The sequence below is a fragment of the Lichenostomus cassidix genome, chromosome 2, assembly GCF_008360975.1.
Source record: "Lichenostomus cassidix isolate B80296 chromosome 2, HeHo_3.0, whole genome shotgun sequence".
NCBI classification, from domain to species: domain Eukaryota; kingdom Metazoa; phylum Chordata; class Aves; order Passeriformes; family Meliphagidae; genus Lichenostomus; species Lichenostomus cassidix.
Window position 1 is genome coordinate 135,666,414 of NC_139482.1, and position 19,509 is coordinate 135,685,922.

Below are 19,509 nucleotides of genomic sequence, written 5' to 3' on the forward strand. Positions count from 1 at the left end.
GGACAGAACAAAGAGCCCAGAACAGGCCAGGATCTGTGTGGCTGGGGAGCAGCATCACTGAAAGGGACCTGGGGGTCCTGGTGGACAAGCTGACCTTAAGTAAGCAGTGTGTGACTACAATAGTGAAGGCAAAATGGGTCTTGGGCTGCATCTGCAGAAACATTATTAGCAGTGGCAGAGATAGGATCATCCCACTCTCCTCAGTGCTTGCCAGGCTGTACATGAAAGATGCAAAAAGATGCAGACAAACTGAAAAGGAGGGCCATGAAAATAATTAGAGGGCTGAAAAACACCCCCTATGAGGAAAGGCTGAAGGTGTTAGTGCCTGAAGTAGGAAAGGCTTGGTGGGGTCTCATCTCAGTGTGCCAGTGCTTAGAGGGTGACTACAAAGATAATGGAGGCTCTCTCTTCACATGGAGTCACAAGGAGGACAAGGGACAATGGGTGCAAGCTGCACTGGGAAAGCTTTCACCATGGCATAATAAAGAGGTTTTTTGACAGTAACAACAACCTATCCGGGGATATGATGGGAGTCCACATCACTGGATGTTTCCAAAATGTGACTGAACAGGATGCTAGTTAATCCCATCTCAGCTCCCTTTGCCATGAAATGCTGGATCAGAGGATTTTTCACGTTCCCTTCCAGCTTGAGCTGTTTCATGATTCTATTACTTCAAATCCCTCTGTCCTGATTATTTCCTCCCACTCTGTGTAACAGTTATATCTCTGGAGCACTAACTATATTGCATGACCAGTTGTGAACTTCTCACTATTAGTAACAAAAGAGATATTTTTCAAACAGTAGGCCCCACTCCTACCCCCATGTAATATTTCTAAACTCAAAAGTAAAAAAATCTGAATGCATGAAAATATTATAAAGCTGTATAAAAAACTGTAGTTCCATCATAACAGAATTTTAAATCGACCAGTGACAGTGCTAAGGAAGTAAATGTCATTCAAAATCAGGATATACTAGACTTGTGACACATTTTTAATCTCAAATTTAAAAAAAACCTTGGAGTCTTGCAAGATTTTTTACCAGTTTTTACTCTGCTTTCCCAGGAAAGTTTATTGTGACGGAGTGATATAAAAACACCATCAAAACCAAAACAAACAAACAGAAAAAGAGGAAAAAAAAAACCCAAAACCAAAACCAAGCCAACACCTCAAAATGACGGGTTCAGCTTTACTTATTTTATTTTCAAAATACCATCTGTCATGTAGGTGCATGTGGTAAGCAGTGCACCATGCTTGCTGTGAAAAGTGTATGTAATGGTATACACAGTTCCTGTTAAGTGAACATTGGAGAACATTACTGGAATTTCCACTGATTCATGCAGCTGAGTAAATTCACTAAGATGCAATAGAGACTCATTACTATTTTCCAGAACTTTGATTCTTTGCTTATTTCCCACTCTATTTTCACACATCCAGGGAGATATTCTCCGCCAGAGGAAATAAAGACCTTCAACTTACAGTAGTTGCTATCATTACTTCTCCAACATCCAAAAAAAAAAGAAGTATAGAGGAAGAAAAAGTAAAAAACTCTCAAACCAACAAAAAACCCCTATCACCTTCAACACTTGTATTGGGAAGAGTAATTATTACTTAATTAATCTTCAGGTCTACTCTGGGTTTGTTGCATTTCTTCTAAAACTAAGGTGTTTATTATATCTCCCATGAATTTTAGTAGAATCCTTACTTTTTACATTTTTCTATTAAGCTACCTAAGAAAAGAATTCCAAGATGCTCATTATACATTAAGGATATGCTCATATTCATTACTCTGTATTCTGATAGTTTTTATGATCAATTCTGGTGGTAATTGTTTCTCAGGACTTTCATTTTAACTCTCATTTTTAAGAGCTTTATGACAAATGTATTTATTTCCTCTTATTAGGATTAGGAAGGGATTTTTTGAAGTATCATTTAGGAGCCTCTTCTATTTTTCATTGTGCATTATGTGTTTGCAGCTACACATAAGTGTACATATATATCAAATACCAAGTTTGGACTTACAAAGGGGTTTTTTGATTGTAAAAAGTTTTCAAAGCTTTTCTATTACTGCTGACTCTTTGTTAGTCTGAGAAAAATACTGCACATACATAGTTTTCTGGGAAATTGTTTCTGAATGAGATGTGAATGGGATTCTGAACAAGATGCAAATGCTTATTGTGCTATGAAATTAAAGAACAACTTTATTCCCTCAATTTATCTCCCATCTGTATGCCTAAAACCTTTTGTCACTCACTTATATATATTATATATATATCTAATATCTAATTGATGTCAGTTTTCTCATACTAATATAAACAAGGAACAAAATACAATTTCACCACTGCAACAAACTCATACAAAACCATAAAGGAACCATAATTTTAAATCTGTTCTCATTTGAAAAATTTATCATATTTATCCCAATTGAATGGGATAGGATATGGAAGAGGAGTATTTCAGTAAAGAAATTTTATATAACGAAACTGAATAAAATGATAGCACTGATTGATGTAATAACTAGCCTTGACTCCTAATAACCACAAGGTGTGGATAACTGTCTTTTTCAATGAGACAGATAAATTATTCCTTCTAAATTCAATTCAGATTCAAAAGTTCTCAGGAGGTAAATTCTGCAGATGGAGTATTTTCACTGAGGACTGAATACAAATAATGCAAAATGGGTATCATATTGACAGAAGTCTCTGTAAACATGACCAAAATATGCCAGAAAACTATAAGAAAAAAATGGAAAACAGGTGAAAAAAAAAAAAAAGTAGAAATAAAAGAACTGTTGAGAACAAACTAAGAATACTGCTGGAAAATCAAAGTATCAAATACTGAACAGCAATGCTGTCTCCATTTTTTTATATTTTTAGTTTTCTTATATGTCAGCAAATATATTTTGCAAATAGATGAGAAAGCATTTAAGAAATACCGATTCTGTTATCCATTTACACTCCCCCTTAAACAGCCAATAAGTCTTAAGTATCATGGATAAAAGATTTTAATAGTAATGTTGTTATTATTTAATGGAATACATTTTTTTATCCACAAAATAATATTCAGATTCTAAAACCAATTAAATTCAAAACCAAAACTTGTAGTCACCTTGGAAAAATATTTAAAACAAAAATATAAGCATTGTGGGAAATATCAGACAGCAGAAGTGATTCAAACAGTAAGATCAATTTATCAGAATGAAAGAATGAGAGAAAAAAATAAACCCTTGCATGGTACATTGAGAAATACAAATGCATAACAAATAGAACATTTCTAGAACTGCATTAAGAAGTGGGTTATGGACAGAAGAAATCCTGAAAAAAATTAACAAATATTAAGCAAAATTTCCATTCAACAGTTTCCAAAAATTGATTGTGATTATTATTATTACTGGAGGGAAAAACTCTATTCTAATATCCTAGTAGTAAATAGCTGACTTCACACTAGATTAGGATTCTAGACTACTTTAGGATAAGTTATTTTAGACTGTTTTTGTGATAGTTTTGTCCATTGTCAATATCTCTATTTTGGTGTTGTACAGTAAGACCAGCTGTAGTTCCATTTTTCCTATGGTATGGATATAAAAGACCTATGTAGCAGCAGTTCTATGAATCCAGATGACACCCCTGGGTCTCAATATAGCCTGTAGCCTGTAATACTGAATCAAAAGATGTCACTTTTGCAAAGACAAGTGGAAACTACAAAAAAAGATACTAAAAGAGACTAAACATGAAATTTTTACTGAGTAGCAGATTTGAGACAGGAAATAAGCAGTGTAACATTCACAATTTCCAGTCTAGCAAAACTTGAGAAGAATAATTACATGGAATATTAATAAAAAACAAAATTAGTCAAAGATTGGGAATGAAAGATATTAATAACCTGTGAGCACCAAATAAATTACCTAATTTGACATGAAATCCAGTTCTAGCAATGAAGAATGAGCACAATAACTTAGTGTCAGAACCTTTGAAACCACAGCTGTAAATGAGGTTTCTTTTCTGCAGGTTGCTCCATGAGATGAAATGAGTAGGAATAAATGAACATAGAATCTTTACATTAAATGGCAAAAACATGCCTATACTTATTTTAGTTGTCAGTAGTGTCAAACCTGGGCATAGTAGTGCAACAAATCTACAGGCCAATGTATTATTGATAACAGAGATTTATGTTATTGTTCAACAAAGTTAATTAACCTGTCAAGATGACCTCAGCTGAAAAAGGAAGAAATATTTACTGGCTTTTTTTTTTTTCTTCTTTCCAGGGGTTGCATTTCATAAAAAGATATAAGAAGGCACAGCCCTGGACAAAACAGGGCTTGGGGCATTTCTCTTGCTATTTTCAGAAGAGCCTCATCTTGACAGCTGTTCAAGCTGTACTAAAACTGTTCAGGATGAATGGTGAAGTTATTTTAAATCTTTTTTAATCCATGGCCCACAGAGGGAAGTTCTCTACTGAATTCCTTGAAACAGCTGAACAATTCTTTAAAGATGAAACATCATATACCTAATTTGAAAGTCTATTTATTATTATGCAGTAGTACTGAAGAACAAAGACAAGCATATGGCTAACTCTAGATATATTAATTCAGTGTCACTGGAGATACAGAATACCCTTTAATTGAAATACCAAGAGTTTAAAAAAGATGTTTAAAAACAGTGAAGATGAAGAAGCTAGTTGCTTATATATTTTTCCAAAAGTGTCAATTATGAAAATAGTGAAAGAGAGGTTACAGTTCAGAGGTTACATAGCCACAGAAACCTCTCAGTGACTGCAAGCTGATTGAGAAAATGTAAAAACTACCACTGATAGCACTGAACATTCTTTGCTGTTAGCTTACATGGTTGCTTTTCCCCAGATGGTATGTCTGCTATTCTTTTTACTCTGTTGACAGCATTGCTCTGTACCGAGCTGCTGGATAACTGGTTTTTCCTTTATGACTAACAAGCTGCCAACAATGACTCCTTAGCTTTTTAAGCTGGTATTTTTGTATGAAAAACAGTTGATAAAACTGGGGTAAATATTCCCCAGCTAACACGTTAAAGCTTTTGTCTGCATTAGAATTTTGATTCAGATCTTCCTTCTAACTCTTAAAAGTGCAGAGTGGTTTTACTATGAACAAATTAGCTTCCTTTCAGTTGAAGCATATTGAGAAGCTCAACTAGGTACACAAAACAAGTCTTACATCTCCTTTTGGAGACAAAGTGGTCAAAATTATTGACAGATCTTTTTGACAACGTAGAACCATATGAGTAACAGTGACATTTAGCCCAGAACAGTAGACTACATACAGCCCAAGAAAAATTCTCTGAATCATATGTAATGTGAATGTAGATAATTCAGAATCAATTATTTGTTTCATGATCTGCTCATTATGCTGGATTATTTGTTAATTCAGACAAAGACATAGTATGTGAAGTCCAGCCTTTTTCTTAGGAGAAGAGATTAAAGGTATTCCTGATATTATTGTTTGGGAAGTACATATGCTGACATTTAATGTATGCACTAACCTAAACAGCTCTTTTCTTCTATCCACCTGCCTTTATTGAAAACTCCCCCAGTATTAGCCACGTATTGAAACCACACTTCCTTATGCCTTATGAATCAAATAAACTCCATTCTTCATTTTTGCATTTTAATTAATAGGCACACTTTTTAAAGGTGTCCTTAGTTCTCCAAATGAACTGAAACACCATTTAATCATGTAACAATTAACACCAAAATATGAGCTCTTATATAGACCTTTAAAAATGTAAACATATTTCATTGTTTATCTTTATTTGAGATTTAATACTAATATGCAGAACTGAACAAAACTATTGTTCCAGCAGTTGTTGAGTCTTTCCTTGTACAAAATAACAGCAATGCCTTTTGGTAAATAATGGAGAAAATATCAACAGATCTGTTTTATTGGTATATTTAGATGTCATGAGGAATTGAGAAAGAAGAAGGAATTAAGAAATAAATGTTAGGTATAATATAGCTGAGATGAAGAGGATAGAGTCACAAGTTCAAAAAATGTGGACAGCTGAAGTAAGCTCACCAATCAACAAAAAAGACAAGTGTGCATAAGATATCTTTCATCCAAGTTTAACAGTTGATTGAAAATACTAACTTTTGCTGGTTTTTCATGTGGTTTTCACTGATGTCTAAACAACTTTTAAAATTACTAACAGTCATGTAACTAGCGCAAATGGGAGAAGCTCAGTTAGATGAAGTTTGAAACTTTGTACATTACATGAGCAATGAGTAGGGCCCTAGAAAGAAATCAGAATTCTTTGAAATAATCCAAGAAAAGAGCTGCTCCACATTATGAACTGTTTTTCACCATTCATATTCTAGTTAATCTGAAAGTTTATCTGAAAGTACTATAGAGTTATTAAAATAGACCCAATTTACTCCCACTCTAGGAAATGCCCAGTTTACTAAATATCTGATTACAGGCATAAAAAAAAAATACACTAAAAAAAAAAAAATCAAAACTTTTTAAAAGTATGAAAATGTTTTCATGATCAATACTATTCCTGACACTAAATTAAAGCAAATAAAATTAACATCATTAATAAAGGAAATAATGTAAAATATAAAGTTGTAAATATGTAACCTGTAAACAATGTAAATATACAAAGTTTTCATGTAAACAGACAAAAAGAAATCAATTTCTTGCTGAATATTTAGATATTTTTCCAGGAGGAAAATGTATATCAAAACCACAGATTTGTCAGGCTCTTTTTATAAGCAGGATATTCAGTAAAAAATTATTGTGTGTTCCTGAACATTTCTCAAGATTTATTACATAGACAGTTTCAGTGCTACCAGTATAAAAAAAAAAATCAAGCACAATAAATCGCGAGAGGCAGTTTGTAACCTTGGAGAAACAACTGCCATGATTTTAATCTTTGCCTGTTATTTTATTCTGAATGGCTTAAGTGATTTTTTCCCAATAAAATGTTCTGAAACATTCAGTTTTTTAACCTTTGACAACACAATTACTTCAGAAGCTCTATTCTGTTTTGTTTCATTTATTTTTTTTTTCAAATTGAACATTGTTTCTTCTCATCAGCTATGGAGAATAAGGATCCAGAACTCAATTTCCTACTATGACAATGTGATTACTCATGGAGTATGACTTTGTCATTTAGGTATTCCTTAAAGAAAAAAGCATAGTAAGATTGAGAAAGGAAGGCAGTTTTTTTAAGTGTTCCAGTTTTTGCCACAGATTCAATATCCATAAATTACCCATCTTTTAATAAAATAAGCCAAATGAAAAAAGAATGACAAAAAAGAGCTGTGAAACCTATCATCATATTCTCATGTGATTATGGCTGTCATAAAAATCATGCACTACCGTTCACAATGTCATGAAATAACACAACTTGGATTTTAGTCAATATTTTTGGTGATTTAAAGCTTACCTCAGTTCCAATTCTCATCTATATCTGATCAGGTTCACCACAGACTAGTTTTAAGTTCTACTGCAAATACTTAAGATTCTTGTTTGTTTCACCTTTCATAAATTTTCAAAATTACACATAACTGGAATTAAAATCAGGATATCTGACACAACAGTTGAATGAAATTATTTCAGTAGCACTTTTGAAAAAATAACTTGGATTTTTAAACAAAATACTTGAAAATGGTATTCTGTTATCCTGTAGGACTTCACGTATGTCATCTGGGTGTACCCTTAAGAGCATCTTCAAAATGTAAAGCAGAATCACATTGGTAACCACTTCAGTCCAAGACCAACTACATTTTTAAGAAACTAGAAGTGGGAAGGCTCTCAGATAAATGATAAAAAGGTTTACTGTTCTGAGCAGGAAAACATCAGAAGTAGAAACGGAAATTAAATTTTTTCTTACTAAAAACAGTTTTTAAAAACAACCACTAGAATTTACCGATAAGTTGCACAAAAATTTATTTCTTGAACCAGTACAATACCCACTCTGTAGGTCTTCCTGCTGTATTCAATCTCCCTTCCCCCACATTCCAGTATTTCTTTAATACCCTCCATTTCCTCCCCATTCTGACAACAACCTTCTTAAAAATACTTCTTATTTCTGATTTGTCATTAGCTGAGCTCATCCCTCTATCTGAAGCTTCAAATTGCTTATGGAAGAAACAAGAACTGAACTGATTTATTCTGAGTCTTGCAAAGAGCTCATTCCTGTACAGTGATGTAACACAGTAGGCAGTGCTGTTGCAAGAGAAATTACAGCAGCCATGACTCTTTCCCTTTTGTAAATTTGCTCTGTCACTAGCTTGGCTTTTTTTCTTCTTTCAACAAGCTATACATTTTTGCCTGCTATATGTGAGGTATATTACATTATAATTCTCTAAGTAAAACTTGTATTCAGCTGTCTTCAAACATTTGCCTTAATAAAGCTTTAAAGGTATGGATTTAAAAATTTACTGTAGTCCTAGTAGGCTGGTACAACAGGTGTCTTTTAGATTACTGTTTTCCTCCTCTAGTCATATATTTGGGTTTTTAACTGCTTATTGTTACTGGACACTATGGTGTACGAACTGAAAAATATTGAATGTCTTCTGAGAAGCAGGGGTCTACTTTTAAGTTGCAAGTAAAGATTATGCACCCTATTACTATTATTAAATTATATAATTATTTATATAACAATAAATTATTATACAGGCAAATTTATACATGCAAATGTAGGAGAAATTAAATTAATTCTGTGCTGATTTTCACTTAGCATGAAGTTATTTTGGCAGAATTCTTAACTGCAAGTATTCTTACAAGGCGCTACTCACAAATAGCATTCAATTTATCTGGTTTTAGATTCATATTTCTCTGAGGAAAATTTTTACATTTCTCCAAAAGTCAATAGCTGTAACTTCTCAGAAAAATCAGTAAAAATAAAAACAAAAAGACAAGAAAAAAAGCAGAACATTTTGATTACACATGAACTGTGTTGCTTTGAAAATTTAGATTTAGAACAATGTCTTGTAATTACTGACAGTTTTGAAGGAAAAGAATATCAAACATGAAGATCTTTTCTTTATTCCTCTTCCTCTGTTAAATGGTTTCCATCGTAAAAGTGAAACATAAGCAAAGCCTCTATCCCTCTTTGCCATATATCAGGGAACATTCCAGCTTCAGACTTGCAGTTTGATAAGCAACACTTTTACTCATTCATGAGTGATTCACTTAAGTGAACATTTGCTAATTCTGTTTTACAGAAGAAAAAAATATTTGGGATGGCGAGTCATTTAAAAAGGCAAATGCAACAACCCCTATGTTAAATGCATATACTGGTCCAGTTTTCTCCAAGTATCAGTTTATAGATATTCTGTTATATACTCTTGCCTCCACAAAAAGCAAAGTACAATATTACTTATATATTTCATTTTAACTTAGAATACTAGCATTCCTTTGATTTCAACTGAAATTAACATTTTAACTGCATGTAGAGTTAAGATCAATGTCTCTTCAGTAAATACAATAACCTAGCTCATGGTGCACAAGATGAATCAGAAAGAAGCCCTGAAATTGTTTCATATGTCCATTTCATTCATAAATAAGTCAGGGACCAGTGTCTGAGTATATTAAGTGAGCATACCTAAGCCTGTACCAGTAAAGGGTCTCAAACTCTGTAAAAAGTGTCTGGATGTGACTTTCTCTCAGAAATAAGGCTGCAGAGGTCCTGTCAAAAGTTTCCACAAAGCATTTTTTTTTCTCCTATATCTTTCCAAGAGTACAGTTTCATTCTATAACACAACCATTTAGCTCAGGTCTACTCTGCAGATATTTTACTGAGGATATGTATTAGAGCTGACACACATGAAATCAATCTGTCTTGGTGTTATGTCTAGTTCTACTTTAAAGACATATACAAAAATACAGTAACACAGGTTTTGCATGTTGTGAAGATATTAAAATTTCTGAAAATATAAACATAGTTATAACTTGATGAGAGAAGCACCACAGCCCAGCCACACATATGCAGAGCTCTCCTCAATGTATCTGCTAACAGAAGAAGACAAGCAGATCACTTTGTTTACTTTTGGCTGCTAGTGAGAAAGAAAATAGACAAGCCATGGCAGTAGTATCCATACCTAAACATCTGGTCTCAATTCCTCTCCAGAGCCCAGATGACAGACATTCCCTCACTGCAGAGCCAACCAGCATGTATCCTGAGTCACAAGTAAATATAGCTGTAGATCCATATGTGATTTGAGTTCCAATCTTATTTCCATTTGGAGGTGTTGGAAGTTCTCCACAGGATATAACTTCATGGCAAAACAAAAACAAAACAGAAGTGTACAGCTGAGTACTACAAACACACATACAATAAAACCTATCAACCAATAATACTTTCCAACCAGTCAACCAGATAAATAAATTTCACACCTTGAAGTATTTTGGTCTGTAGAAAACACAGACTAAAACCTCTGCAAAAAAACCTACTCCTTACCCAGAAACTATACTTAAGAAAGAGAGGGGGAAGAACAATTAAAATTGTTTCTGTAAGGATAAAAAAGCCACTCAGAACATTCATTATTAAATCCTGTTTAATTACTTTGGGTTTATAAAGTACTTTCTCCATATTGGAACATCACAATTGCTATCAGTTATAAAGTTATGCTTCTTTGGGAAGAGGCCACTTTGATCTTCTAGTTCATGATGAAATGCTTCCCCTACCATTCACACATTACATTTTTATAACAAGTGAACTATATTAATGGAATTCCTTGCTATTTAGTTAAAACTCAAAGCAAATTAGAGAAAAAAAAAAAAAAAAGAAATTAGCTAGTGCCCTTTATGCTTAGAAGAAACAAAGCTTCTCAAAACACAGTGGAAAATAGTTTGTCTATTAAAGAAAATAAGGATGCAAATACAAATTTAGTATGAAGAACATATGTGCACAGAGATATAGACACATACATGGTATTTTTAACACTAGCAGAGGTGAAATATTGCAGTTAACTTTTAAAAATCCTCAAAATTACAAATTAGATTCCAGTTATAAAGAACTCAAATTTAAGGTTGATTTCCAATATAATTAATCCATTGCTGAAACTGCATTTTTAACCTCTTTTTTTTAATATATATTGCAAATAAATTATAAATATATTTTAAGCCACAGTTCTCTGGCTTATCTGCAGACTTTTTAGATATGTGTAGATTTATACATAAACATGGAGATACACAGATTTTTGATACAGGTACCAAAAGCACAGTTATATCTCACTCTGTCAGAGGGTACATCACACAGTGTTCCATAAAGAGAGAGAGTTTTGTGGCTTCAAAGTGTAAACAAAACCCCACAGTTTTTGAAAAAGATGTCTAAATTTAAATACATAAAGAAACATACTTTTCACAGTGGTGGGGGAGGGAAACACAATTATAGCTACATATTTAGTTGGTTTAAATATCTGAATATTCATTACTTTTTTTTTTTTTTTGAAAATTAAGTATTGCAGGTTATTGGCATACCAGCTGGTGGTAGGAATGTTATGGATATGTGCAAATGCACACTACATGGTAACTAGCTGAAACGAGAGATTATTTTATTTATCAAGTGTGCAGACAGGATACAAAAGTTTTGCATTTTTCAAGACAACACAGTATTCCTGGCCTAAAAACAAATATACAGAAAATTTTTCTCTTACTATTTCTTTGTACATTTATAAATTTAGGGACCTTTAGAATCCAGAAGCATGCTTACAGATATGTCCATATTAATTGTATTATATTTGTAAATAACAGCCTTTATGATACCTAGGAATTCCAGCCAAGAAACACTTTCTAATTAACTGTTTTCAATATTTTATTAGTTCATTTCTAAGTCACCTGATAAAATATTTTTTCCTGAAATCTGTACAGCAGATGCAGATACAACACATACTCACTTTGGCAGTAAGGCCGCTCATTTCTCCAACTCCAGGTGCCATTAGCAAGACACTCGATAGATGCTGGTCCCAAACCATAATACCCAGGATCACAGCTGAAAACTACTTTTGTTTTATACTCATAATGTGAACCATTCACTATTCTCCATCTTCCATGTTCCAGTGTAAAAGAATTGATGCTTGGACATGTAACAACTTCCAAAATAACAAAAACACACAGTTATTGGAGGCTTAGTAAAGCAAATTGGGAAACTCTGTACTGTTATCAATTAAAAATGTACTTTAAACACAGTGACATAATCTTTGAAAACTAAGGCTGTATTTGAAATTGCCTGTGGTTAGCAGGTATGAGTTCTCTCATTTAATTAATAATGATCCAGACAGAGCAGGGATTGTGTATGCAGAGTGATGCAGTTGGTGTAGACAGAAGCTATATACCATGGTTGAATTCACTGTAGGTGGACCTTCTGTGACACTTTACATCAGGCATCAGAATCTTTACTAAAATTTTAAGTACATTGAAATGAAGGAATTATTTTTCTACCTAGGTAAACTCTGTGAGATCTGAAAGACTTATCTGAGAGGCTGGACATTTGTGACAGATAATATATCCAAGCTGGTTTTTCAACATCTATATACTTTTGTCTCATTTCTTAAGTCTAAGTGTTGTTCCTCTAGAAATGGAACAAAAAATGCCACAACACTAATACAACAAAAAATAATATAAGAAGCATAGTAATTTTTCCTACTTGATTTTTCTCTATTCTCATTGGTTCTTTAGAAAGATGAAAATTCATGATGGAATTAAATTTACAAGAACAAGAAGAAAAAAAAAAGGAAAGGGGAAATCCTTGAAAATTACTCCAGTGTAAATTTTCTTTCATTTCCAAAATTCATTGGGTGACATAACACAAATCCTAATGTGAATGAGACACTTTGACATTCCTGTATCAGTCTTAAAATCACCTGTCTTTTCCTATCCCATTCATAACTGCTGGTATCCACTTCTTTTCGGGAGACAAACACATTTTCTCTGCAGTGATGTTCCCCCATGTTTAGATGATGTAGGACTGTAATGATGGGATGAATATAAATAATGAGCAGCAGCTTCAAACAAGTATCCCAAAGGTTTTGTAATTCTGGATAGTAAAAAGGGTTTCTTAACAGTATATGAATTGTGTAACTCTCACTGAGATGGCTTTTGCATAAACCTCTGCAACTATTAACTTTGATTTAACTGTGAATTAATTGTTAGATTTCATTCTGTAAGCTCTAGCATTTTTATTCTGCTGTTACTGAAAGTTTCAGCAAGTCTTAGTTACATATACTTCAAATATGTATTTCATATTAATTTAATACCAGCAATAATTCATAGATTAAAGTAACCTGAAGATGAAAGTTTAAGTAATGTGAAGATCTGTGCCCTGGATAAATTAACAAAATGTACAGACAGGTTTTTACTCACCAGAGACATTTTACATGTTACTCACCTACACAGCGAGGTGTTTTATTGTGATTGCTCCAGGTACCATCCGGCTGGCAGACTGCAGTAGTAAGCTCTTTGGCTGATAGCCTGTATCCATCATTGCAAAAATAAGTAACGCGGGTGCCAACTAAGTAATCTGTAGTTAATATCCCACCATTTAATGGAGCTTTAGGAATTCCACAAGATATTGCTGAGTAGAGAGAAAGACAAAAAATTTTTCATCTTCAGTATAAGTTTCCACTGACCTCAAAGAGCTTATATGTTGCAACATCACTAGTCTTACAATTTTTAACTCATTAATGTGTGTTTTAAGCATGCAAATAAATTCTCTTGAAATTTTAGGGAAATTGAATCCAATGAAGCTTTTGCCTTTTGATGGAGCAGATTAAAAATAAGAACAATGGTTCATAACTTTGCAGTTAACCATTTAAAATGCAGATAACACAGAAAAGGGAATAGAGAATATCTGGAAGAAGATATGACCAGCATGGTTGAATGAGTAAGGCACAAGTCTGAGAAACATGATTATGGTTTATGTTCAGATTTTGTTCATCAGTTGTATGTTGTGACCTCTGGCAAAGCAGTAAAATTAACTTTCAACATTCTATTTTTTCCACCTGCAAAGCAGAAAGAAAATACCCTTTTGAAAATATCAAATCATAGAATCATTGAATGCCCCAGGGTGAAAGAGACCTTAAAGATCTAGTTCCAATCCCTCTGCAATGGGCAGAAACATCATTCACTAGATCAGGTTGCTCAAAGCCCAGTCCAGCCTGGACTTGAACTCTTCCAGGGATGGGGCATCTATGACTCCTTCCAGTACCTCACCACCTTGACAATGAGGAATTCCTTCCTGATATGTAATTTGAACCAATCCTCTTTCATTTTAAAGCCATTCCCACCTATCCTATCGCTGCATGCCCTTGTAAAAAGTCCCTCCCCAGGTTTCCTGTAGGCTTGTTTTACTCCTCGTCTTTGTCATCTGTGACTTGGGAGGTGCAGCTGAAGCACTTGTCAGTGAAGACTGAGTCAAAACCACTGCTGAGTACCTCAGCTGTCTCCATGTCCCAGGTGACCAGGTCTCCTGTTTCCTCCTAGAGAGGGCCCAGTTTGCCTAGTCTTCTTTTTATCACCAACATCTCTGGAAGATGTTCTTGTTGCTCTTGACAGCCCTGGACAGATTTAATTTTAATCAGGGCTCTAGCTTTCCTAATCTGATCCATGGTCGCTTGGACAATTTGTCTGTGTTCCTCCCAGGCTGCCTGTCCTCCCTTCCACCCTCTCTAGGCTTCACTTTTGTGCTTCAGCTTGTCCAGGAGTTCCTTGCTTATCCAGGGAGGTGTCCTGGAAGTTCTCCCTGACCTTCTCTTTGACAAAATGCAACATTTCTGAACTTGGAAGAAGTGATCCTCGACTGTTAACCAGCTACCTTGCTCCCCTCTTAAATCTAAGCCTCTATTGCATGGTACTCTACCAAGGAAATCCCTGAAGTGGCCAAATTCTGCTCTTCTGAAGTCAAGGGTAGCTAGTTTCCACCCTTCTCACCACTCTAAGGATTTTGCACTCTATAATTTTGCAGTCACTGTACCCTTCAGCTTGACATCCCTCATCAACCCCTCCGTGTTGCTGAGAAAAAGGTCCAGCATACCACCTCTCCTTCCTGACTCCTCTATTTCTTAAAGAAAAAAGTTGAAAACTGCAAATGAAAGTGTTAGCCACTTTTTTTTTTTAATATTTTTGAATTTTTTAAGACAAATAATGTACTAAGAGAAGATCTGGTTCTATATAATGCTCTGTCTGTTTGGGGAATAAAAATAAAAACTAAGCCTTTTCCACATTCTTAACCCATATATCTAATGTAGGTCAGACCCAAAAAAAAAAGTGAAAAAAAAGGGCTTAGGCATTTAAGTCTGAAGTACCTTACTTTGAAGTCAGATCTTGAGCCCTAAGAAAGTACCTATCATGCCCACACAGGAAGGTTAATCCTCTCAAACTATGTATAAATACTCGGGGGAAAAAAAAAAAAGAGTGCAATCTATTTTTGCCCCTGCTGGGAGCTGATCTGACATAAAACTGATCTGCTTCATAAGCAATAAAGCAACCTTGTGCCACAGTACCAAAGCTAATAATCACAGCTAAGACACAGGTAAAGCACCAACTTGCAGAACAGAGGTGTAAGAATCAATGTTACAGTACTCTTGCATTACCATAAAAAACTCCTGCTCGTTACAAGTTAATTAAAGAAAAAAAACCCCAAACACCACAGTAGAGACATACTGTGCTGAAAAGATCACAGAAAACTATTTCTAATTTGCTATCACCCTGTCTTGGCAACCATAAGAACATATACTTTATGGCTGTCACAATATCTACTGGCAACTAGAGACAAACACACATTTAGAAGAAAACCATGATTAGGAAATGAAAGACCCCTAGAAACTAATTCAAACTTCTAGAGGGTATAAGGACATGACTCCAGACAGATAAAAAGTGACAAGTTAATTAAACCAGAATGTCCTTCTTCCACCTTTTACTGAACATCTGATGAAACCTCACTATTTCTCTTGCCATCACCAAAGAAAGAAACACGTTCCATGACATAAAATGAAAATATGTGATCATGTTTATTACTTCCTAAATGTCTCAATAGCTTCGATTGCAGATTAGACAAATCTACCCATTCCAAGAGGATAACCATAAGCTCGTATAACCACATAACACTGTTTACTGCATAACTGGCCTAGTTTAACCTCTTCCTTCAAAAGCACATGTTAATGACAATAAGAACTTTGAGACAATAACAAGAGTTGCCAGATCAATGTCCACTGTAGTTTGCATCAGGGCCAGCATTCAGCAGCACATAAAATTAATATCCACTTGCAAAATACTTGTAACATGTAAACAGCATTGACTACAATCCCAAGGACCAACAAATTCTACAATATTGTTTATGCGAATAATGAACATAACTCGCATTGTCTCTTTTAGCAATTAGCAAAATACGTATCAGATACATTCTAGATACAACCTGAGATGTTCTACATCTACCATTGAGATTAACCTTTAGTATTCAAAAATCTCCATTAGTGACTTGATAAATTTTGAGTCATATTATCCATGTTAATAGAGTCAATCTTGGGGCACAGCAAAAATACATCCTGCTCTTAACCTTAATTTTTTAAGAAATAAGGTGCAACCCAGCACACTGAATGCTTGAAAACAGACTTTTATACAAACAATAGAGCTCCCAAGGGTCACCCAAGGACATTTTCATTTACAGCAGTTTTGAGGGGAATTCCACTTATGTGGAAACTTGCACAGAAAAGTTGCCCAGAGAATTTCTGGATGCCCCATCCCTGCAAGTGTTCAAGGCCAGACTGGACCAGCTTTAAGCAACCTGGTCTAGTTGTTAGACCAGGAACAGTGGAACCTGGAAGTGTTCGTGCCCATCCCAGAGGGATTGGAAATACATCTTTAAGGTCCCTTCCAAGTAATCCTTTGTATGATTCTATGAAAATTATCTTTTAGTTAGGTGAAAACATGTGAAAATATCAGGACAAGTTATTGCCACATGGTGACAATTTGACAGGAAAAAAGACAAATAGGAAATATCCAAAATTCCCTAAAAATAGGACTATCACAGAAATGTTTGGTCACTATATGTCAGCTTGGGCAATATCGTGAATCAAACTGAAATATTAAATTCTATTGCTTTTTCACAAATTTCAGAACACAGTTCCACTTCCAAAGATATACATACAAAAATACACACAGACCTTGGAAAACCTTAGTTATTAGTTCTCAAAGAACACCAGCATTTTGAACACTTATCTGAAATTTCAGAAATTATTAGACCAGAATGAGTTCTTAAATACACTTCAGTAAATGTTAAAGCACTATCAAAAGTTTCTGTGATGACAATTTCCCAAATCAAAATCAGACTATTCACCCCATAAAAGACCTCAAATCCTTGGATTTGCTTTGCCTCACTTAAGAACACACTTGGCAGATATAGTTACATTTCACATCTCAGGAATATGAGAGAAATTTAGGTATCATTACAGACATAAGTCTAGAGCTGATAACTTTCAGCAGGAACATTTCAAGCATAGGTGAGACTATTGAAACTGTTCTCCTCTGAATGTAACTACTTCAACAGCCGATTTGCAAAGGATTAAGAAATTTCATGAAAACTGTTTCCTGTGAATTGACTTACATACTTACACTTTAAAGAATGCCAACTATTTATTTGAAATTTAATAAACTTTTAATTGAGTTTTCATGCCTGTCCCCACAGAGATATGCATCTGGCAGTAAATTGAAGTATATTTTTAATTAATATAAGATTTATGTGTTTTACACATAGCTATATTAATTTTTTTAAGGTATGACCACCTCAAACTTATAGCCATGTCTAAAACACCTTGAAGTAGAAGGATTATGCTTTACACATCAGATATTTGTTCCATACAATTAATTTCTTATAAAATCATAGCTCATCAGGTATCCTATTTAACTATATATTCTTGGTATTCTATTTATTCATTCATTTATCTTGAATGTTTTTTTAATGCTTTAGTATAACTCACCAGTTATGCAATGCTTATGTCTGCTGATATGGACAATTTAGATTACTAAGGTAGAGAACTTTTCTAGATATGCTACATTTTAACTTCACTTACATATAATCTCTACCTAAAATTCCTGTAGAAGCCTTTGCCCAATATCCATATATGGGCAATATCCATATATTGGTTCGTTTGTTTTGTTTGGGTTTTGTTTTTTGGGAGGTTTTTTTTTTTTAACATTGTTCTTGAATCATGGTAAATGAACTAAATGAACTGTAAACATATTCAGTTTTTAATTCACTTTTTAAAAACTGTCGTATTTAAATGTGTATTGGGAAGAAAGTTCCCTCACAGTGATGTAGATTATTTTTTATATCTGTCAGTCTCATCAGATCCCTTTGAAATACTGTTTCTTAAAAGTACCATTGTTTTTATAATTCCTATGAGGTTGAAAAATTTTGGTACAGAAGTATGACCATGAAATATTTACCTGCTATTCATTTTAAGTCACAAAACCTAAGGCTTACATTAGAAAAGGAAAAAGGAAGTTTCTTAGAGTATATTTTTTAAAAAAAAGAATTTACCTTGACAAGCTGGGACTGGAACATCCCACGAGTAATAACCATATGGAGACTTCCTGCATACAGCAGTACTTTTCCCAATGAGCCGAAAGCCGCGATCGCAAGCCCAGCGAACCATACTGTTGAGCTGTCCACCTGTCTGACTGACAATGAAACCGTGCGGAGGCGACTCTGGGGTGCTACAGTAGAGAGCTTTAAACAGAAGTATTGAATGAATAAAATATGTGTTTAGAATTTAGATAACAGTTCTTGACAAATTCTTGTTGAACTCAATGGACATCTGATAATATGCTGAGAAAACATTACTAAAAAGTTGTGTTTTGTGTTGTGATAATGCATGCATTGAGCAATTTCACAAAATATAAAGGTGGAACAAACAGAGCTTCATAAGCTCTTTAGAAGCTTTTGGGTTTCAGTAGCCTTAAAAAAAATAAGAGTGATAGCTCACTTTTATAACTGGCGATAGCACTGGCATATTGGGGCTTTTTACCATCTTCTTTTAAAATCAAATAAGCTACTGAACTTTAGTTTATGATGAAATTTATTGCAATTGTATACATCTCAGTAGTACATGAATTTTTGAAAGCAAACGTCTTGTATATCCTGAACATAACTCTTTTAACATAGTTCTTTCTTTCTGGTCCTAAGTTCTTTCATTCAAATTCTGTGATACACTGAACTGAATTAAAACAAATAAAATAGATGTTAATGATATTTATGACTGCCACCATAAATCCATGGCAAAAATGCTGAATCTGCTTTTAGTTGTTGATTTATTTAGAACACATCAAGTCTTACAGAAATCTTATCTACAGAGTATGAAAAAAACCCATAAATCTTTATGGGAGAAAAAAATATCTCTAAGAGTTACAGCTTTTATAATCTCAAATTTAAGACTCTGACATTAAATACAGGTTACTTATTGTGTTTCCTTTTTCTCCCTTGTTCATTAAGTCCATGAGTACCAACTCATTTAGGTTTGGCTGTCTTGTCATAGGAGTTCACC

General features: G+C 34.1%; 1 protein-coding gene across 1 annotated transcript in view; it reads right to left on the reverse strand.

Moving 5' to 3' along the window:
* CSMD3 (CUB and Sushi multiple domains 3) overlaps nucleotides 1–19,509 on the reverse strand; it is a 596,977-nt gene that overhangs the window by 60,341 nt on the left and 517,127 nt on the right. The window contains exons 50-53 of the mRNA XM_085053430.1: nucleotides 18,507–18,695; nucleotides 13,359–13,544; nucleotides 11,869–12,063; nucleotides 10,072–10,245 (exon numbers count right to left, since the gene is read on the reverse strand). Coding sequence (XP_084909556.1) covers nucleotides 10,072–10,245; nucleotides 11,869–12,063; nucleotides 13,359–13,544; nucleotides 18,507–18,695 — 744 coding nt within the window. The remainder of the gene's footprint in view (nucleotides 1–10,071; nucleotides 10,246–11,868; nucleotides 12,064–13,358; nucleotides 13,545–18,506; nucleotides 18,696–19,509) is intronic.